Genomic DNA, 23,819 nt, shown 5'->3' on the forward strand with positions numbered 1-23,819 from the left:
CTTCATCCCATGGGCAGCAAATCAGGTCTTCAGCAGCAATTTCAAGGCCTCTTAAAGTGGAGCCTGAGTCACTGAGCTGGAACGTGTGGTATCTCTGCAGTGAAAAATGTTATGGACCATTGCTGTTTTAATTTCAGATTTCCAGCACCTGCAGTATTCTGCTTTTTTTTGTTGTTTAATTCACAGAGAGCTTTCAGGTTTATTTCTGCGAGTTTTCAGGATTACTTCAGTTGGTAGCACTTGTACCTCCAAGTTAGAAAGTTGCGGGTTTAAAACCCTACTCTAGGACCCGAGCGCATAATCTAGGCTGACCCTTCAGTGCAGTACTGAGGGAGCGCTGCTTTGCAGTGCTGTCCTTTCATAAGACTGAGAGCCTGTCTACCTGATCCAGTAGTTCAGGTGGACATCCAAGGTGCCATGCCATTACTTTGAGAACTCCCAGCTCCTCTCTGTCATTCATCTCATGGCTATTGGTGCTATCTTCCTTTGCACAAAATGGCTACATCTGTCTACAAAAACAACAGTTCAAAGCAATTCATTGTTGGGCACTTTGGGACCTTTCTGAGAGAGGTAATAAAGCACTCTATAAATTCAAGGTTATTCTTTCCTCTTTCTAACGATTTCCTTTTTGGCCATCTTGTGCACTTTGCAATTACGTCCTATACATTTGAAAGTGCTGATGTTACCGCTCATTTGTATTTACAGAATTTGACTGTTTGCTGCAGCGAGAGGCCAATATATTGAAGTGGATTTGATTAATCTATACTGATGGAAATGGTATGTACGCCTGGGGGGTGATTTTAAACCCCAAGAACGGGTGGGTTGGGGGCGGGTGGGAGTTGAAAATAGTTGTCTTTTTGGGTCGCAATCAAATTTTCGGACTTTGCGTTCCCAGTGGGAAGCCAGTACTTTTACGCACCGATGTTAAACCCGGAAATAAAGCCGGGTTGTGGTTACGACCCAAAAAACAACTATTTTCAACTCCCACTCGCCCTCAACCCACCCGGTCTTGTGGATTAAAATCACCCCCGCTAGTCTCTAATTCGAATGGAGAAAATCCTTAATAAATGAAACACGATTAAACCATGGGACAAAAACAAATTTCAGAGAGGTAGGGTTACATCTACAATAAAAGGGTATTTAATGCTACACTGACAACTCAACAGCATTATAAATATGAGCTGTCAGCCATTACTCTGTGGCAGCACTCTCATCTTTCAGACAGAAGGCTGTGGGTTTAAGCTCCACTGCAGAACACATAATCCAGGCTGACACTCCAGTGCAGTACTGAGATGGTGCTGCTCTGTCGGAGCTGTTGTCTTCTGGATGAGACGTTAAACCAAGCCCACATCTGCCCTCCCGGGTGGTCGTAAAAGATCCCATGGCACTATTTGAAGAGCAGCAAAGGAGTTCTGCCAGTATCCTGGCCAACATTTATCCCTCAATCAACACCATTAAAACAGATTAACTGGTTATTAATCTCACTGCTGTTTGTGGGACCTTGCTGTGTGCAAATTGGCTGCTGAGTTTCTCTGCATTACAACAGTGACTACACTTCAAAAGTACTTCATTGGCTATGATGCGCTTTGGGACAACCCATGGTCATGAAAAGGGGTATATATATATAAATGCAAGTTCATTCCTTCTTTCTTTCCATTCTTTTATACTAGTTTACAAACTGGAATCCTGAATACAGAAGCCCCAAATATGGGCACAGATGTTTATATGATGTGTTCAGCCAACAGGACTGCTGTTCTATGTTTTCAGAAAGCCAGACCTTTTATGTGCCTTGATTTTATTGCATTGTGTAAATTCCTTTGTGTGCATTTATAGTTTCTGGAGAAGCAAGGTCACACTTTTTATAGTATGTAATATCTATCTGCTCCGACGTACTCTTAGAAATAGAAGCTAGCTTAAACAAACTTGATCGCATTTTACTTCAAATCAGAGCCAGTTCTGAACCAGCATTTGCAGCGTATATTATGAATTAAAACCGGATCAGGCAGAGAAAAATTAGTGATCAATTGGAGAAATAGATTACAGCTGCCACTCCTTTCTTTTTAAAAAAGACTAGTGGATCTCTTATCGAATTTATCAGTGTGAATACAAGACTGCTCTGGGGTTAGTAGACCTGGCAATTAGCATCTCTGGGGATGAGGGGTTCCACTGATTGGCTAGCACGAGGGGCGGGGGGGGGGGGGGGGTGGTGAAGAGAAGAGTGAGATGGGGTGAACTTTTGGGATTTGCCAGCAATGAGGTTAGATAGCAGTTTGGAGTGGGGGGAGGGGGAATGCAGTTCAGCAGCACAGGGGAGAGGATTGAGTGGAGAGGTTTGAAGAGGGAGACCAATACAACCTGACTCAAGGGGCCAAAAAAACAACGCAGCTGCAACAGAAGCAAAAATCTCATTGGATGTATTTCCAAGAGGGATTGAGCAATTTTGTAAATAACTTCAACTATTTTTTTAAAAATTAAGTTTCTAATCACATTGTTGGGTTAAAAATGTAATTCATGACCCATGTCCTATCCAGTCAATAGTGGGTAAAAAGATTTTCAAAAACTATTTTAAGTGATTTGAATGGTTCCCTTCTCCCTGCTAGTGGTTTCAATGGTAGATGTTTACCATCTAAAGGCTCCTGATTGGTGGGAACAGTACCTGCTCATTCATTGGCTAGTTCCCTACCCGTAGTTCGCTGGTTCCATACCTGTTCTTTCATTGGTCGGTTCCCCACCTGTTCAGCTATGGGTATTTGTGGTTTTATGAATACGATATTTAGGCGTGACAGGTGTAAATGTGACAGGTGTACACTTTCAAGTGTGACAGGCCCACGCTGGACACAAAACTTTTAGATCGCAAGAGACAAATGCTTTAAGGTCTGAAGCATCCTATTTTACAGGACACAGCCCCAACCAGATCATTGCTGCAGAAGTCTCCCATCTAAAAGATCTCAATATTACAAATACCACTCAGTCCTTTCAATCCAACACCAATTTTCTAGTGTACATCATCTGAAACTCATCCTACCTTGTCCACTGTGTAGTTAAATAGGTAACACATCTTAACAATTAAAAAAAACCATCAATACCTTAGCTCCTGGGATATTGAGAGAGGAAATGTGATGACAATTAAAACATTTCAACATCTCATACTGGAATAATACAAGATTTGGCATTCTATCACTACTTAATTGTTTATGTAATGTAAACAGCCGTAGGCTTTTCTAAATTAGATTTGTGGAATGACAACTTCACAAAATTGTGGATTGGCCATTTGTTCTTTTGGTGGGCAATGGGATTATCTCATGAACGCCTGTCACAGACGCACCTCTGCTGTTATAAAAGATGTTTTAGAAATTTCTTATATTTTTTTTAAAAGTTAACTTGAAAGATAAATCAAGTCAATCTTGTTCCCCTCCCCCACACACAGAAGAAAGCATTCCAACATTAAAGTTGGTCACAAGAACAAAAGGACACATTCTTGTGCACAAACACTTCCCAGTAGACTGACTATAGTGGTCTATGAGCAGTGGGATCACATAAATATTGCCTGACAAATCTGAATTTAAAATATTTTAATCACACTACCATAAGGCATAGGTTTTCAAACCAGCAACCCCAAGACATCTGCCATTAGATCAAAGGGTGATGGGGGGGGGGGGCGGAAATCCACCACATTATCAGATTTCTGAATGCCTGACGCTATTTACCTTTGGGCAGAGAGTGTTCTCTCACAGAAGCTGGGACCGTGGGTCCCCAGATGCGTGACAATATTTGCAAAGGGTCCACCACATGGAACACCCACTTCAATGGGTCCACATTCCCTTTTACCGCTCTTTATCTCTTAATAAATTTATGAAAACTTTTACTGCGAGTTTAGATATTCCTTGCAATGTCTTTTCTGTCATATTCCTTTTTGCACCTCTTATTGTTTTTTGTATCCCATTATTGGTTTTTGTAGCTCTCCCAGTCTGCTGGATTTCCACTTTTCCTTACATTTGTTTAAGCCTTTTGTATTAGCTTGGTACTGTCTCTTCTCTCAATTGTTGACCATGCTTAACTACACAAGTGGAGGTTTTACCTTTTAGGGGTATGCACAGGTTTTGTATTGTACCAAATACTTCCCACTGTTTGTAGGTTTCCCGATTAACAGTTCAGCCCAATTTATTTATTTCTCATCACTTCAAAGATTGCCTTAATATAAAATCTAGTTTTTGAATCTCCCTTCACCCTCTTAAACCTAATATCAAATGCAATCATATTACGGTCACTATTCGCAAGATATTCCCTTACAGATTGTTAAATAATTCTGGTTTGTTACTCATCACTAAATCTAGTATGGCCTTATCCCTTATCAGTTCTAAAACATATTGTTCCAGAAAACTGTCCCGAATCGATTCTAGAAATTCACTGCCTTTACTACTTGAACTGTTCTGCTTCTCCCAGCCCACGTGAAAATTAAAATCTCCCATTATAACCACATTGTTTCTGTTACATGCTTCTCCGATTTCTAGTTATAAATTCACCCACTACATCATTAGTTTTAGGAGGTCTGTAGACAACTCCCACCAGCGTCTTGCATTATTTGCTGTTGCTTAGTTCTACCCAGTGTTTTCACTGCCTGATCACCCTCGCTGGGAGATCCTTTCTTTGCACTGCTGTAGATGTGTCTTTTATCAATATTGCTACTCCTCCTCCATTCCTAATTTCCTGGTGCTTTCCAAACTTCCTATAGCCTGGAATATTTAGCTCCCAGTCATGATGCGACAACTCACTTCAATCATGCCCAGCATTCTGCTGCCACTCAAAAATTCTACTGATTGATTCTCATGTTTTGAACATTATGAAGCATCCCAAGCTTACTTTATCACCGTTCAAATTTTCGCCATTATAGCTGCTAAATATAATTTCACTGAAAGATATCAACTGCTGTCCTTCTGCCCCTCATTTCTGTTTCCAAAGGTGTCTTATATAAAATTTATGTGGATCCTCTTTTCAACCTCTTCTCTGTCTTGACAGTACAGCTGCAAGCTCTCCTAAAAAGAAATCCAACATTTCTGGCTCACTTTTCTCCTCTGTCTCTAACCGTGATCATCTTGAAGAAGAACCCTCTTCCATTGCTCAACCACAATGACTGACATCAAGTTTTATCCTGGCTGGGTCTGTTAGATGTTCCAATCTGTGTGCTCTAATAAGACCTCTGCTCCTGCTGCAATTCCACCACATTGCCCTCAAGATGCATACCTCTGTCCAATGTCAACTCTAATTTATCTCCATTTCCATGGACATTTCTTTCTGCTTGGAAATTTGCTTAAGTTCCTTCACCTTTCTTACTTTCACCCTTCCATTGGTACTTTCCAACGTTATGTAAGCAACCATTAACTTTCAAACTGTCCATCATCTTGAATGTTCTGCCTTAATCCACAATCATCAGCATGGTTTACACATGGCCATTCCACTGGTGATCTCACCGATAATGAGAGTTCCATAGGTGTGCACTGAGATGTTCAAGAGTAATCATTCATCGTTGCCTTGGGCACCTTCATAGCCTTTGATCTGGTCTGACACAACCCATTTCTAAACAAATTATCATGTGGCTCCCACCAAAGTTAAGTTCATGGCAGTCTAATTCTTCTCAAATTACTATCCGTGTTGTAGTTGACGGCACCACCTCTGGATTCCTCTTCCATTAAGTTAGGGGTTTCCTGTACTCCCTATCACTCTGTTCCTTCTCATCTGTGATTTACTCCATTCATAACACTAAATGGTGCTTATGATCCCAGTCTTCATTGATTGACTCCCTTCACATTGCACTGCCTTAGTACTCTCCATCTCCAGCCCTCTCTCAGTGCAATGATTGAATCACTGCATTGCGATCGACTTCATGACCTATAATGAGGAAGTGAGTGCTTCAAAAGCACAGATTCCGCCTGTCCTCACAAGTCGTGTGATCAGCAACCTCCATCTCTTCGTTCCGAGTGTCGTACTTCTACATTTGTCAAGATTCTTGATCTTACTACCACCTCTGACCTCAAATCGAAGCTTGGGTGACCAATTAAATTTGCAGGACGATCTTGTACTACTGAAACAAATTCAAAAGAGATATTGATGGTCAGAACATAATGGACATGGTCAGAAAAATGTATCCACAGTTAAGAAAAAGGGGCCATGTGTACAGCTAAAACGAGGCAGAGAACAGCTTCAGTGACCTTATTACGATTTGACCTGCAGGAAGAAGGCGTCTCTGAAATGAACCATGCGAGTGTGCAGAACAGTTAAGGATAGATAGGTACAACTTTGTCTGAGGTTGTTCTAGTAACTGGAAGATGGGCCATAACCACCAGATGTTCTCCTCATTGGGAGAAGCTATTGTTGTTAAATGGATCTCAATATCTTGACCTTATCTTAAGGTATTCCTGTGGCCAGTAGTTCAGATTCAACATCAAAAACAGACCAGGAAAGTCACAGATTTGATCAGTTCGTGTTGAATTAGTTGATCTCAGTCAAGGCAGCAATAAGAGAATGCAACTATAGTCAACAGGATTCCTGGATAAGTAAAGAGAAGTGGGAAACCAACTAGGGTGCCCATTCCTCAGCAATACCAATGACCGTGTTGGAAATTGTACACGTGTAGATGTCAGATAGGGAAAGGATCAGGGATCAGCTGTGACCTGACCCTTGCCAACTTTTTTCCACCTCCCAACCCAGTCAAAGAGCCTGCTGGGACTCTTGTCAAGATTCACACATTAAAAACAGATGAAATACTAGATGGCTGCCAACACGCTTGGAGTCAAATGCCAGCAAGGGACGAATGCGTTCAGGAGAAATTATAAAGAAAAAGAACAGACTAAGTGCTCACAGAGACATCATTGACCAACAGAGCTCCTCACAGAAACCCTTGAGGGCCCCATTGTTCAAGATGCTCAGATCTAATCCAGCAGCAAGAATCTTCCATAGGACTGTTAGTATGCCGAACAGTTAAAGAGTACAGAATATGCTGTAGAAGAAATAAGTCAGTACGTTTGCAGCCAATTAACCCATGTAAATAAGGGTGACACCTCACAATTGAAGTCCTGCGAAAGTTAAGTGAGTAAAAATATGATCCAGTCAGTCATTACTATAAATTTACAGTATTTACAGTGCCCTCAACATCAAAAACAATAAAAAATACATAAACTGGGAATGAGACAGAAATTTGGACCAATTACAGATGTAAAAGAAAATCCCCGAAGTGGTCTTCCAGCTGTATTTCACGCTGCTATATTCCCATCTGAACACCCTTGTTGAATTCTTAACCTTTAAATCAGACACATTATGAGCTCTTAAATGGCACAGTCATGGACTGAAAAGCACTGAATGCACACTATCAATTCCACAATTAGTTCTAATTACTCAACGTATATTAACAAAATATATTGATGACTGCAGCAAGTTTAAATGCAATCAAGCTTTTCTTTAAAACAAAATTCACCGACAATTAGTGAATTTTTTTTTAAAAGGAAATCAGGCATAAATTAGTATTACATCTTGGCTTTCAGATTGCCTTACCAAAGCATTTTATGTAGAATATTTCAATACTATTAATCTGTAAAAGGCTCAATGCACATCAATGGGCTCTCCTGATCCTAAAATAGAGCAGAAATTAATTCACGTGAACGCCTCAATTGTCCATGAGAAGTTTGCACCATCCAGCATTTTTCATTACTCATCAATGCATTAAAATCATGTGCAGCAAACAACCAGCATTAATTTACACTTTTAAGGGTTCAAGAGTTACAGATCTCATATCAGCTGCTGAGAGATTCTAACATTCTCCAACTGTGCAGGGTGATTGGCTAAATAGTACTTTATCCACAACTGAGTCAAAAAGAAAAAAGGACTAGCATTTATATAGCGCCTCATCACAACTGTCCAACATCTCAAAACACTTTACATACAATGAATTACTTGGGGTGCAGTAACCTAAGTCAGTAAAAGCAAAATGAAAAGAAATTAATCATACTTTACGTATAGTAAAATCTAACCTTCACTTGTTGCCAACAGTCAGAATGGAGTATTTAGTTAACTGTGTGGAAATAATACTTCGATTAAGCACTTGTGAAACATATTGTTGTTCCAATTCGGACCAGAAGACACCATGCTAGCTTTGTATGTCTGATGCTTGTTACTTTTTTTAATAAAGGGGGGAATTCGACCAACATATTTACTGACAGAACCAAAGAACACAAGCTGGAAGAAAAATCATATTCAAACATCAAGATGGAGATCTCAACTCGATCCACCTCACCCACGTGGCAACGAAGCACTGTCGCGATTCTCTGCACAAAATCCAATAAGCAAGGTGAGAACACTTCTGTGCTTTTAGATCAGAAAATCACTGATAATCAAATGAAATTGAAGAGCATGCCGAAATTGGACAGGTACATTAGAAAGCAATTTCCAGTTTCACTAAGTTAAACCTGCTGAATCAGCACCAGCTAATGAAAGCATTAGATCACAATACATGGTGTGGGGGAGGTCGAGACAGTGATTTCTCCTCCAATTCACCTTCCTAAAGAACCCAATATTCTGCGTGATCCTATGTCATCCTGTTGTTTGAGCAACTGAATATCCAGTAACGCCTGCATTATTTCACATCATCTCCCAAGAAGTGTCACAGTCAGATGTTTAAAAAATTCCACACAGTTTAAAAATAGTGGATGAGTGGCACAGGTTTTACAGCCAGTCCTGGGTTCACATCCTTTAGTAGCGACTCCAGTTTGTTTTTAAAAACAAAATATTATCTGAGCCCATCAACTGAATTAATGCCTTGTAATTCACTCCCATCCATCCAGTACCTTCTTATGTATTTAGTTCACTAATGAATAATCGCAGCACTGGCCAAGAATAATGCCTGTGAATGCAAGGCACTTCTATAAATCATTTGCCCATCATCATGTACATGGGATGCCTCTTGCTGCAGCAAAGCATCCCTTTAACCTAACCTACCAACCAGTTCCATTAACAGTGCATTGATTAACAAGTTGTAGAACAATTTCAAAACACACAGGCGCAGTTAAACAGCAGCACCCCAACTGTGACGACTGCTACACTGGAAATGAAATCAAAGCATAAATGGCAGGGGCTCAGCAAGCAAGCGCTGTGCGGCTGCCACAACATGCAACATCATCACAGCTAACCTGCTGCGGAGTCTGCTGACACAGAACTCCTATCTAACTTCAACCATCTTGCCCGTTTTGGTTTGCATGAAGAGGGGATGGCTTGCAGAATGCTGGTTTGAGTGCTTCAATTAGTGCACAGCACTGAGTACATGATAAATGTACTGTTACAAAGCAAAGACGAGGTTTTCAGTCACAGCCCTAAACGAAAATTTGGCAAATTAGGAATACAATGTAGTGATACAAATTTGAATAGTTTTGGTGAAAATCCGACGAGAATCCCCCACACGGCAATTAGTGGCCAACAGGACACAGCAGCCAACGCAGCTTTTTCAAAAGGACTGAAACAAATACTTACTGGACTGAAGGTCCGACACAGAATACAACTCTTCTGAAGAGCAGGGCGACCCAGTCAGCTGTAAAACAAATATAGATCACTTTAACGTCACAATATTAGGAATTTCCCCATCTTTCACATCCACCTGAATGGGTGGACAGGGCCTCGGTTTACTGTCTCTTCCGAAGGAGAGCACCTGCAACAATGCAGCAATTCCTCGGTGCTGTGCTCAAGTGTCAGCCTAGAGTGGGGCTTGAACCCACCAACTTCTGACTCAGAAGCAAAAGTGCCATCACTGAGCCAAAGTGACATGCTTAGCATGGGATAGATAAGAAGCAGTACCATTTTCCCAGATCATTACAGAGGAATAAAGCAAAACAGCCTGAGCCTGGTCCGAGTAAACAATTGTTTCAGACACCACCAGAGTCACTTCATTGCCAACGAGAATGCAGCTTTAATAGTTGGAGGGCTTCCAGCTCATCACAATTATAATTAAGGTTAAATTGTCCTCACCACACGGACTGCAGCGGTTCAAGGCGGCGGCTCACCATCACCTTCAAGGGCAATTAGGGATGGGCAATAAATGCTAGCTTTGCCAGCGACGCCCACATCCCATGAACGAATAAAAAATAAAAACAAACATTAATCTTCCCGTGACACTAATTATCTTTTCTATTAGATTTGGTTCTCTGCATAGATTTTAAAAATATACATATATTTGTATTTGCAGAGGGCATTATATTAAAACTTTTTGATGAATGAACCGCCAAACACATGCTGGTTACAATTAGGAGCCGACAAAAAATATTCACTACTTCTGTTCTTACATTATTTTGCATATCCATAACATGCAATGATTGCAGTGAAGAATATCAAGAACCTATGCACAATTTGCCTTTTTTAATTACTGTAGATAACAAAAATTGCATTCAATGGCACGTCGTCAATAACTGCTGCAGGGAAGAGTGACCAACAGAATTTGTTCATATAGAAGTAGAAATTACTGTCTGACGTTCTCGTGTTCCCAATTCCTGTTTCAACAAATCATTTATGTTAAGGCGATCATCAATCGCCTCAGTATTCATGTGGACAGCAAACCACAAGAAACCAGTCAGCAAAGCAGTGGCGTGATCACAGATAAATACGGATGTCTTAACGAGCATGTCTAGGTGCCAGTGCTTCAATGATTTGGAGATCACCAAGTATATGATGAAGGGTGTCCCTGTAAATTTGGAAAATGCATGAGTGAGCACGAGAGTGTGTGAGTGTGAGATTGAGTGACTAAATTTTTCTTCGAAATTTCCTCATGACTCTCGCACTCAGTCTCTTCTCCACACCATCTCCAGGACATCAAAGTTTCCCTAGTGTCTTTGACCAGGGTTGCACACAGTATTCAAGTGTGGTTTCATCAGAGCTTTTCATAGTCCAAGCATGACTTGCTTCAACTTATACCCTATTATTTTGTGGAGTTGTTTTTTTTTTACTATTGAAGTGAGTAGGCAGGGAGGTTAAGATCAGTGAGCTCCAACATTTCTCTTCATCTTCATTCATGCTTCAAGTATCCAATTTTTACATTGTCACAATTTTATATTTTTCCTCCCTTCTTTCTCCTGATTTCAATCAAACCACAGTGGGCCATTGCCAAGTGAACACCAAGGAAGTAAAGTGAAAATACAACTACAGAACCAACAGTTTTAACTTTAATAGGTGCTTCCACTTGTCTATGGAACTAGGAAAAAAATGCTTCCTTCCAGCATTTCCTTGTGTTCTTTTGATGGAGAGCAAGAAAAAAAGTGAGGGCGTAACAATGAGTAGCTTGGTCAATATCTCACAGTCAGGCAGGCCATGAATGGAGGCCCAAAAGGGACATGGAGCATCAAGTCTGCCAAAGGTGAACAAGGAGGTGGGGGATGAACTGCCAATGGCCCATATTAGGACTATTCCCACCTTGCAGTAATCTGCAATTACATTTTATCCCTTTACAAATAAGCCAAGCTGTTTTATATAATAGTAAATTCAGCCCGTCATCTTTGCTGCATAAACTTACCAATTTGAAGATTATCCTTGCAACAAGTCTGGCCATATCAGTTGGAATGTTTGGATAGATACTTCTCAAACACTTGCATTCACGCTTGTGGTCTGCCCAAGCTAGTTTCTGGAACAAAAAACAGATTTAAAGTAAGGATTAAAAAGGAAAAAATAACACTGATGAATGCTGGAAATCTGAAACATAAACAGGAAAAACCTCTCAGTTGAAAACCCCAAATAAGAACTCCTGCAGGCTGGAATGCCCCCACCCCTTTATAGATCTGACTAAAATAACCTGAGGAAGGAGAAAATCTCCGAAAGCTTGTGAATTTAAAATAAAATTGCTGGACTATAACTTGGTGTTGTAAAATTATTTACAATTGTCAACCCCAGTCCATCACCGGCATCTCCACATCATAAAATAATTAGAGTGGAGAGAAGAACAACAGGTAAAAAGATCAAGAGTACAGATCTGCTAACGACTAGTACAAGGAGTGAGCCCATGGGTTTAATATCCTGTAAGCAGGGATTTTTTTTTAAACAAAAAGCTGCAAAGGGGTGAAGATGCTGGATGGTCTTTAAAGGTCACCTCAGTTAGATTGCATTCATGCAACAGGGGATTAAAACAACTCCAAAATCAAAGGGTACATAGTGGGGGAAGGAAAATAAAAATCAGAGACACAATCGTAGCACCAAAACAATCAATATAACAGAGGAAGAGATAAGGGAGTCTGCCCAAGTAGCATTGGTAAGAAGGAATGTCCCATTTATCCCACGAAAGAAAAATATGGTAAGGACTGGATTCAGTCATCAATACACATTTCTTAAAGTATGCTGATTCTTAAAAGCTTCATGGCACCAAATATTATTTGCAAGACATCAAAAAGCACATTATACTCGTCCCTTATCAAATTATGTGAAATGGGGAAAAAGGCAAAAGGGTGAAGATCAAAAGATAAAACTCGACGTTTCACAGTGCTAGCAGAAAGCATCTTCAGAAATGACAAAAAAGCTGCTGAGGTAACCTGCTAAAAATAGCAGCAAAGGTAAAGCAGCAGCAGGTGCAAGTCAACAAAAAAAAACTCAGCTGTGGGAAAACCTAATGGTTGCTCCCTTAAGATAAATTCAGTTCCTGAGCCAGGGAACCAGCAGGAGCACCACAATTGGGAAGAGAAACAAAATTGGCCAAAATTTGCATTCCTGATCACTAAAAGAAAAGAAAGAACTTGTATTAAATAGCGCCTTTCACGACCTCAGGACATCCTAAAGCACTTTACCGCCAATGAAGTAGCTTTCAAGTGTGGTCACTGTTATAATGCAGAGAATGCAGCAGCCAATTTGCGCACAGCAAGGTCCCACAAACAGCAATGGTATAACGACCGGATAATCTATTTTAGTGATGATGATTGAGGCATAAATATTGGCCAGGACATCCCTACTCGTCTTCCAATAGTGCCATGGGATCTTTTACGTTCACCTGAGAGGGTACACAGGGCCTTAGTTTAACGTCTCATCTGAAAGATGGCGTCTCCGACAGTGCAGCACTCCCTCAGTACTACACTGGGAGTGTCAGCCTGAATTTTGTGCTCAAGTCTCTGGAGTGGAACTTGAATCCACGACTTTGACTCAAGAGGCAAGCGTGCTACCCACTGAGCCACAGCTGACATTAGTGATCGCACAACACTCTTGGAAGTGTACATGTGTGGACAATGGGGGAAGGACAAGATTGCGCTCGGCTGTGATGTCCATCCAAAGTCAGATAGCCTGCCAGCATTCACAATGAACAATAGCCACTTCAATAAAAGGTACCAGGGAGGTTACTTGGCTGGCCAAGCACATACAAGAACTAGCGGAGCCCAGGGCAAACGCAGCAGAAAGCAGTTGGGTTGGGTTGGGTTGGGCGAACAAGTAGGCAGGCCATGGGAATTCAGCATGGACAGTCATGCAAACAGGCAGGTCAGAACCACTTGGGCTGAATGGGCAGGCCAAGATGCACCAAGGACAGACAGGAGAGCACACAAGCCAACTATAATCACAAATACAGTCCACAAATACAGAATAACTGATTACAGCAACAGCTGTTGAGATAACCACAGGCGAAGGGGGACTCGGGTTGAGAAAGTCAGGCAGACTGTGATGGATTCCAGGTGGGTCAAGTCGGACTGCTGAATAGAACACAGGGGAACTGGTTGAATTATCAAACCTTTAACAGAGGTGGTGCATGTAGCCAAAACAAAGATGGAGAAATTTGCCCTGATTGTCACTGATTGCGGCCAAATCAGGAGGAACCGAGGCATTTACAGAGACATAAAATAAAACAAAAGTCCAATCCAATAATTCAAGCTCCAGCCAAGTACTCCAGGTTAAGTCTCTGGTTTCTAACACAGGAATAGGGCTCTGTGAGAAAACCTTTTCCAAGGGATATACCAGCATCATTCAGCCCACTTTGAACAACAAGCATTTTATTCAGAATGGCAGCTTTTTAAAAAAAAATGAATTTCTTCCAGCAGTAAGTTTTTGGCTCGGGAAAAAATTCAAAACGGTAGCTCAAAACAACTTCACAAAATGTTTGCAGCATTGGTCATTTCCTCCCCACACCCCAATGGCTCCTCGTGCTCCAGCGTGTTGAATTCAGTAACATCTACAAATCTTTCCATGACCACGTTCCTTCCCCCTCTGCAACCTGTTCTAGTCCTACATGCCTGCATGTGCGCTCCAAACTCTGGCCTCATTTGCATCTCCCCTCTTTCTGCTCCATCTTCAGTCACCTTGGCTGCACACTCTGGATCATCCTCTCTTCGGTCTTGCAACATCTCTCTGCTCTTTCAAGAAAACTTACTGATTGGACCATTCCTTTGGTCTGCTCCCTGAATCTCCTCTCCCATCAGAACTCGGTGTCTTTTATTGCCTCTGTGAAGTACTTGGGGCATTTTGTTAAGTTAAAATGCAAGTTTTCTATTGAACATTTACTACTACTACTACTAAATTCCCGTCTGTCAGCTCAGCAGCGACGATGGGGCCAAATTAATTCATTCCACTGTTGTCGGTTCTGAAATGGCCTGGTCGCTTCAGTCATTTCTATCCCTTTCTATGACAAGTCGCTCTTGATATTGTCTGTCCAGCGCTTCCTTAGTCTTCCTCAGCTTCTTGTTCCATGTACCTCTGTATTCAGGGCCATGAAAGGTAACCTAGCTGTTTCCATTCTTGAGACGTGCCCAAACCACCGCAGCTGTCTTTCTTGGATCTTCTGCGTAAGCATCGCTTCTTGTCCAAGACATGTTCTTATAACATATGATCAAGAATGATTATATTAGAAGAAACAAAGGCAAGGTTTGTTGCCTTGGGACGTTTGATGCTCGGCAACGTGATGTGATATGTACGCTGGAGGAAAGGCTTGTACACTTATAGGTAGATGGGCTGGAATATGCTCGTTTGGCGAAACAGGAACACTGCCCAGCACTAAAAGCAAGGGAGGCACAGTGCCACCAAACATTGTACCAAGCACTGTGAAAAGCTGTAATGTGATGTTATCATATTAAAACATCTCAAAAGCCCTTCGATCGAATCAATAAGTTTTAGAGTGTCTATTCAATCAGCAAATGCAGCCCATAGGAGAGTAAAATGGCTAATTCCAGCCTCTGGCTTTTGTCCAAATTGAGGTCGTTGTTCTCATTTAAATGATGCAGAGCCTGCAGCCACAAAATAACCCAGCATATATTTTGTACGGTATTGCAGTAAAGTACTTGAAAAAAAGCCATTTAAGACAAATATCAAAACATGGATCCAACTGCTGGAAAAAGCAAGGGTTAGTCTTCTATTGATACCTCCAGTTTAAAAAGCCTGGGTTAAAATTTAGACTTGTTTAAACAGGCCTGTTCTACTTTTAGAGGAAGGCAGGTTGTGACTGTAGTACCCAAACCACAAGATGACAATGTAAACTGCGGAACATCTATCCTGATCCAATCCAATTATATTGTTTTGCAGACAACCTACTATTTCTGCCAAGTTAATAAGTGGATGTATCGCACTTTCTGGGAGAGGCACCAACACCTAATGGCCTGACTCATGCTCCAATATTTGATGCCTCCCTTACTATCATTCACAACTGCAGCGATCTCAATAATGCATAGCACATTTAGAAGGCACAATGTTTGTTCAAAGTATATATACAGTAAATAAAGAGAAGCCGCTCCCATTGGTGGAAGGGTCAAGAATCAGAGGACACAGATTTAAGGTGATTGGCAAAAGAACTAAAGGCGAGTTTGAAGAAACATTTTTTTTTTTAAACGCAGCGAGCTGTAATGATCTGGAATTCACTGCCTGAAAAGGGTGGTGGAAGCAGATTCAATAGTAACTTTCAAAAAGGGAATTGGATAAATACTTGAAGTGAGAAAAATGTACAGGGCTATGGGGAAAGAGCAGGGGAATGGGACTGATTGGATAGCTCGTTCAATGAGCCGGCACAGGCATGATGGGCCAAATGGCCTCCTCCTGTGCTGTACAGACTATGATATGATACTCCTTCCTATAGAAGGAAATTACAGCTTTGCCATCTAAATTCTTTTGCCTTTTTCTTCAGAGATGTCAATGTTTTCACCAGCATGGAGATGCCCAAGTGGTGAACTTGCTCCTCCTTGGCCAGTAAGTCTACTGAACATTAGGAGATGCTCAAGTAGGGGCCGTCTCCCTGCTCAACCAATCTGCTGAAATCATTTATAGGTAGCTGCTCCCCTGTGAACAAAATGCTTGTAACTTTAAACTGGACTAAGAGTTACCCAACTCTGGTAAACCAGATTTTCCGTGCCATGAGCTGGGAAATCTCTAATAGCAGCTAGTGATTTGGTTTCCTGGGGCCAGGCAGCACTGGAGCAGCAGTCGAGCCAGGCTAATGTCCCACAGTGTTTGCAGTGGAGCCCCCCTGAAACATATGGGGGCATTGTCTGTAACCAACGTCACCAAAGCAGGGAATGCAGCCTGACTCCCAGCTCCCCCAGGACCTGCAACAAAATTGACGTTCATTTTTTTTTTAAAAAGACACTGAATTTACATAGAATTTACAGCACAGAGACAGGCCATTAGGTCTATGCCGGTGTTTATGCTCCACACGAGCCTCCTCCGACCCTCTTCATCTAACCCTATCAGCATATCCTTCCATTCCTTTCTCTCTCATGTGTTTATCTAGCTTTCCCTTAAATGCATCAATGTTAGTTGCCTCAACTACTCCTTGTGGTAGCAAGTTCCACATCCTAACCACTCTGGGTCAAAAAGTTCCTCCTGAATTCAGTCTTGGATTTTCCTCCTGAATTCCCCAGTCCCCAATTTAAGGTGCCTCTGTGGACGCAACCAACAGAGTACCCTTCGTCGTCCAGTACTTCCCCGGAGCGGAGAAACTACGCCATGTTCTCCGCAGCCTTCAACATGTCATCAATGATGACGAACACCTCGCTATGGCCATCCCCACACCTCCACTACTCACCTTTAAACAGCCACCCAACCTCAAACAAACCATCGTTCGCAGCAAATTACCCAGCCTTCAGGAGAACAGCGTCCACGACACCACACAACCCTGCCACGGTAACCTCTGCAAGATATGCCAGATCATCGACACAGATACCACCATCACACGAGAGGACACCACCCACCAGGTGCACGGTTCATACTCCTGTGACTCGGCCAACGTTGTCTACCTCATACGTTGCAGGAAAGGATGCCCCAGAGCATGGTACATTGGCGAGACCATGCAGACGCTGCGACAACGGATGAACGGACACCGCGCAACAATCGCCAAACAGGAGGGTTCTCTCCCTGTCGGGGAACACTTCAGCAGTCATGGACATTCAGCCACCGACCTTCGGGTAAGCGTACTCCAAGGCGGCCTTCGAGACACACGACAACGCAAAATCGTCGAGCAGAAATTGATAGCCAAGTTCCGCACCCATGAGGACGGCCTCAACCGGGATCTTGGGTTCATGTCACACTACACGTAACCCCACCAGCGAACAAATGTTATCTGTTTTTAATATAACGGGTCATTGACTGTCTTCCTTATCTCTCTCTCTCTCTTTTTTTTTTGGGGGGTTGTATATTCAGTGGCCTTTTAGATGACACCTTTCTGTCTGCTCACTGTGATTGCCTTGGCAACGGGCAGTAGTCACCAGGCATTGTTCTGTGATCTTAAAATGCAAAGGATTCGAAATTGTCTTTTCCACACTGCCTGAGGAAGGGGAAAGCCTCCGAAAGCTTGTGGGATTAAAAATAAAATCGTTGGACTATAACTTGGTGTTGTAAAATTGTTTACTAAAGTTTTTCTATGTGATAGAGAAGGGGTGGAGCTCTCTTCCCCCTCCCTCCCTCAGACTTTCCTTCTCCTTTAATAAAACGGTTCCAAACACGCTGTTCACACCACTTTCACTTTACGTGAACTGTTGTATGTTGCAGCGAATGATGGAATGTCGCAGCATTGCCCCATTATTTAAAGCTTGGCAGCGCCCCACAAGATAGATTTCAGTACCACCCTTCCTGAAACTTGTCTACTTTCATTGTCCTGTTCAACCAAGGAGCCCTCTTCTCTCAACAGTTACACAAGTTGCAAAATCAAAGTGTACTTTATTATAATAATTAGGGGAAAAATAACAACATATGGTGACACTAGTGCATACTGAGATCATGTTTGGATCTAGTATGAATCTGACTTAAATCCGTGTTTATTCAGTGGCTTACTCAGCAGTTTCTTGCCAAGTCTCTCTCACCTTTTGGAGGCAGACGCACTCTATGCGGTGGTAAAAATTGCAACACGTTTCTACACGTCTCCCTCTTAAAAATAACTTACTGCAATTATTCAACAGGTTTTTTTTTTAAAACTGCTGTCCACCTTTCTGCTCAAAAACAAAAGTAAACAATCCAGCAGCTTGTTCGGTGAAATGGTTACAGTTGTCATGGGACGGTCTTGGTTTATTGGACCATCGAAGGTTACAGCACAAAAGAGGCCATTTGCCACATCATGTCTGTGCCAGCTCTTATCTAAGACAATGCAAATCTAATCTCACTGGCCCAGTCTCTCCCCATAGCCCGGTCTCTTCCTGCTTCAAATATTTATCCACTTTTCCTTCTGCAATACAATGGTCTCTGCCTCAACCACTGCTCCCTGTGGTATAGCATTCACTGCTCCAACAACCCGACACACGAAGGAATTTCTCCTAACCTCTCTCCTCACGCTGATAATTTTATAAATTATCCTCATCAATGACTCCCCAACTCATCGCATCATCATCCTTAAAAGTTTTAACAACTTTGATTAAATCTCCTCTTAACCTACAGGGCTTCGGTGGAAATAGTCCCAGTATCTCAAGTTTCTCCTCATAACTAGTTTCCCCTCCCCGACATCATCCTGGTGAATCTACACTGTACGCTCGCTATGGCTTTAATGATCCTTCTATAATGGTGTGCCCACAAACAGCGTACAATGCTCTAACTGTGACCGAAACAGTGTTTTGTGTAATTTTAATCACACTACTCAATCTTCCTATTTGTAAAACCCAAAATGCTCTTGGTCTCTTTATCTACCAGCACTCGCACTTTCAGGGAATGACTTACTTGAACTTCTAGGTCTCCTCGCTCATCCACACCCTTCAGAGTTTTTCAATTGACTGCATTCTGCCGTTCCTTGTTCTTCCCCAACAAAAAGTACTACCTTGCACTTTTCTCTATTGAATTGCATCTGCCACCTGTCTGTCCATTCCACTAACCTCTCTATTTCTTCCTGGTCTTAAAAAAAAAACTACTTTCAAAACTTCGGACTCATAAATTCGGTTCCGGCTGAAAATTGAAGCGTTGCGTTTGTGACACTGTGGCAAGAACAGGGTTAAAGAAATCCAGAGAGTAAAGGAAACAAATAGCTCTTAGAATCTGAGGCCTGACCTCAGGATCTAATGAATACCATCCATTTCATACAAGGGGTCATGGAGCAGAGGTAGTTGAAAACAGCCAGCACTTTACAGCCTGACTCCAACCGCAGTATCCACCTCCATAGAAGTCAGCACAGCTCACCCACATAAAACGAGCTGGATTGGTGCCAGACCACAGTGATTTCATTGCTTTATGTTTCCTGAGCCAATCATCCAAAATCTGAAACAGACTTTATATTTTCAAAATAGCCAAGAGATGATTCAAAAGAGAAAATGTATCAAAATACAATAATGCAGATAATTATAAGATTTGGATCAAGGGCAGGAGACAAGCAAGATTAGATAATAAAGCAATTGTGTTGAAGGACTTCTGTAGAATCAAACACCTGCCTCACATCTATAAAACACGGAAGATTGAGTGTGTGTGTGTAAATGGGAAAACATGGGGGGGGCATAAATACCCAGATACATGCCAGTACACTTCAAATAGTGCTAGTAAACTCAGGAGAGAATGGGGCACTGGTCCATATCGGAGGGCCTGCTCTACCTATTAAGTATTGAGGTAAAGCAAAAGATCTCCATCCCACTCCCACTCTGACCTCAGCCTCCAACTGTGTTTCAAAAAAGCCCAAAAACTATAGGAGAGAGAGGGGTGATAGCTGATAGCCAGTGCCAGCATCAAGCAATCCCAGATTAGACATCGTGCTGCAAGATGCAGAATAAAATTCCTTCGACTCTTGTCCAGTGATGTGCCTTAGCCCCAGTCTCGGTGGAACACACTTTACTACATTCGTGTAATATTTCAGTTTCTCCACAATGAGCGTCTGAGTGAGATTTGTACCGGTCTGTCAAGCTAGAAGCAGTTATGGGAATATGCCGATTTTCAACTGCGCTGTGACTGGGCAAAACTAATTCTGGATTCTCACAACCAAGGGGAATTTCATCCCATGAGGGCTGGATTCTCAGCAAGTTAAGAAGGGCAGTTTTCTAACCCACTTTGTCATCCAACTGCCACTGTTGACTCATCTAAGATCCAATGGAGATAAAGGACAAAGCACTTTACAGATACTGCATTCTTAAATTTGGGTCTTTTAAATGGTATTGTTGAAAACTGTCTCCTGAATGACAGGAAATAGCTTTTTCCAAGAAAAAAAAATCCTGGAAGAGCCTTATTCCTTGAGACAGAAAGTCATACCATAGCATATGAGTTTATGTACCCAGTTTCACACCGTATTCCAAACAGATGGGTTCAAAAGCTTGACTGAAAAATATTGGCATTTACCTCACATCTAATACAAACCCAGTCAGAACTGTAAAATACTAGGACTGAAAGTTATAATCAAGTCCTTCAAAAAGTGCAGTTTTTAATTGCATCTCAGACTGCACCCAGCAGGACTTAAGCTACAATGGACCATCTTTTCTATACCTTTTTTGTCAAAAGTTACAATTTTTCATACACTTTTGGCACATTGTCATCTTTGCTTTATTCTGGAACAGGTCATTTGCACGGTTGCTGAATGTGCATGGGACAAGGGTGAACCAGAAGCAGAGGGAATCTTGCCCAAAAAAGCCTTACTTGAGTGAACAAAACAAAAATGAGGAAGATCAAAAGAAAGAAGGAAGTTGCCTGAGAGCATTAAGAATCAACTGTGTAATTGTGGGACAGCTCCTCCGACAGTGCAACACTCTCAGTGCTGCACTGACGTGCCTGCCTAGATTATGTACTCAAATCTCTGGAATGGGGCTTGAATTCCTAATTCATGACCTTCTGACTCCAAGGCATCAATGCTAGCCATTGAGTCAAGCATAGACTAAAGGTAGCTCAGAATACACACTGTTGTATATAAACCTGCTCTATTGCAACAGGGTGCACTGTAGTGAGGTAATTCTACAGTAAAAATTGACTACATTTGTGCAGACACTGTACAGCATCCAGGCAATAGCTTTGTTAGCTGACAGTTTATGCAACAAAAGGTACACTTTCATAGCAGAACAATGACCTTCAAGGCCTCGCCACTCCCTATCTCTGTAACCTCCTCCAGCCCTACAACACTCCGAGAATTTTTTTTATTCGTTCATGGGATGTGGGCGTCGCTGAAGAGGCCAGCATTTATTGCCCATCCCTAATTGCCCTTGAGAAGGTGGTGGCGAGCCGCCTTCTTGAACCGCTGCAGTCCGTGTGGTGACGGTTCTCCCACAGTGCTGTTAGGAAGGGAGTTCCAGGATTTTGACCCAGCGACGATGAAGGAACGGCGATATATTTCCAAGTCGGGATGGTGTGTGACTTGAAGGGGGAACGTGCAGGTGGTGTTGTTCCCATGTACCTGCTGCTCTTGTCCTTCTACGTGGTAGAGGTCGCAGGTTTGGGAGGTGCTGTTGAAGAAGCCTTGGCGAGTTGCTGCAGTGCATCCTGTGGATGGTACACACTGCGGGCACTGTGCGCCGGTGGTGAAGGGAGTGAATATTTAGGGTGGTGGATGGGGTGCCAATCAAGCGGGCTGCTTTATCTTGGATGGTGTTGGAGCTGCACTCATCCAAGCAAGTGGAGAGTATTCCATCACACTCCTGACTTATAGATGGTGGAAAGACTTTGGGGAGTCAGGAGGTGAGTCACTCGCCGCAGAATACCCAGCCTCTGACCTGCTCTCGTAGCCACAGTATTTATATGGCTGGTCCAGTTAAGTTTCTGGTCAATGGTGACCCCCAGGATGTTGATGGTGGGGGATTCGGCGATGGTAATGCCGTTGAATGTCAAGGGGAGGTGGTTAGACTCTCTCTTGTTGGAGATGGTCATTGCCTGGCACTTATCTGGCGCAAATGTTACTTGTCACTTATGAGCCCAAGCCTGGATGTTGTCCAGGTCTTGCTGCATGCGGGCTCGGACTGCTTCATTATCTGAGGGGTTGCGAATGGAACTGAATACTGTGCAATCATCAGCAAACATCCCCATTTCTGACCTTATGATGGAGGGAAGGTCATTGATGAAGCAGTTGAAGATGGTTGGGCCGAGGACACTGCCCTGAGGAACTCCTGCAGTAATGTCCTGGGGCTGAGATGATTGGCCTCCAACAACCACTACCATCTTCCTTTGTGCTAGGTATGACTCCAGCCACTGGAGAGTTTTCCCCCTGATTCCCATTGACTTCAATTTTACTAGGGCTCCTTGGTGCCACACTCGGTCAAATGTTGCTTTGATGTCAAGGGCTGTCACTCTCACCTCACCTCTGGAATTCCGCTCTTTTGTCCATGTTTGGACCAAGGCTGTAATGAGGTCTGAAGCAGAGTGGTCCTGGCAGAACCCAAACTGAGCATCGGTGAGCAGGTTATTGGTGAGTAAGTGCCGCTTGATAGCACTGTCGACGGCACCTTCCATCACTTTGCTGATGATTGAGAGTAGACTGATGGGGCGGTAATTGGATTTGTCCTGCTTTTTGTGGACAGGACATACCTGGGCAATTTTCCACATTGTCGGGTAGATGCCAGTGTTGTAGCTGTACTGGAACAGCTTGGCTAGAGGCGCAGCTAGTTCTGGAGCACAAGTCTTCAGCACTACAGCTGGGATGTTGTCGGGGCCCATAGTCTTTGCTGTATCCAGTGCACTCAGCCGTTTCTTGATATCACGTGGAGTGAATCGAATTGGCTGAAGACTGTCTTCTGTGATGGTGGGGATATCGGGAGGAGGCCGAGATGGATCATCCACTCTGCACTTCTGGCTGAAGATGGTTGCAAACGCTTCAGCCTTGCCTTTTGCACTCACGCGCTGGACTCCGCCATCATTGAGGATGGGGATGTTTGCAGAGCCTCCTCCTCCTGTTAGTTGTTTAATTGTCCACCACCATTCACGACTGGGTGGGGCAGGGCTGCAGAGCTTTGATCTGATCCGTTGGTTGTGGAATCGCTTAGCTCTGTCTATAGCATATTGCTTCCGCTGTTTAGCATGCATGTAGTCCTGAGTTGTAGCTTCACCAGGTTAGCACCTCATTTTTAGGTACGCCTGGTGCTGCTCCTGGCATGCTCTTCTACACTCCTCATTGAACCAGGGTTGATCCCCTGGCTTGTTGGTAATGGTAGAGTGAGGAATATGCCGGGCCATGAGGTTACAGATTGTGCTGGAATACAATTCTGCTGCTGCTGATGGCCCACAGCGCCTCATGGATGCCCAGTTTTGAGCTGCTAGATCTGTTCTGAATCTATCCCATTTAGCACGGTGGTAATGCCACACAACACGTTGGATGGTGTCCTCAGTGCGAAGACGGGACTTCGTCTCCACAAGGACTATGCGGTGGTCACTCCTACCAATACTGTCATGGACAGATGCATTTGTGACAGGTAGATTGATGAGGACGAGGTCAAGTAGGCTTTTCCCTCGTGTTGGTTCGCTCACCACCTGCCACA

At 42.8% G+C, this 23,819-nt stretch overlaps 1 protein-coding gene across 3 annotated transcripts in view; it reads right to left on the reverse strand.

Moving 5' to 3' along the window:
- The window catches only part of smyd3 (SET and MYND domain containing 3), a 602,505-nt gene that overhangs the window by 445,804 nt on the left and 132,882 nt on the right, over positions 1–23,819 (reverse strand). For all 3 annotated transcript variants that reach the window (XR_010963601.1, XM_067988627.1, XM_067988628.1), the window contains exons 3-4: positions 11,540–11,647; positions 9,514–9,571 (exon numbers count right to left, since the gene is read on the reverse strand). Coding sequence is in view for 2 of the 3 variants with exons in the window: in XM_067988627.1 (XP_067844728.1) it covers positions 9,514–9,571; positions 11,540–11,647 (166 nt within the window). In the remaining variant the exon portion in view is untranslated. The remainder of the gene's footprint in view (positions 1–9,513; positions 9,572–11,539; positions 11,648–23,819) is intronic.

Source organism: Heptranchias perlo, chromosome 8 (genome assembly GCF_035084215.1).
Source record: "Heptranchias perlo isolate sHepPer1 chromosome 8, sHepPer1.hap1, whole genome shotgun sequence".
Lineage (NCBI taxonomy): Eukaryota > Metazoa > Chordata > Chondrichthyes > Hexanchiformes > Hexanchidae > Heptranchias > Heptranchias perlo.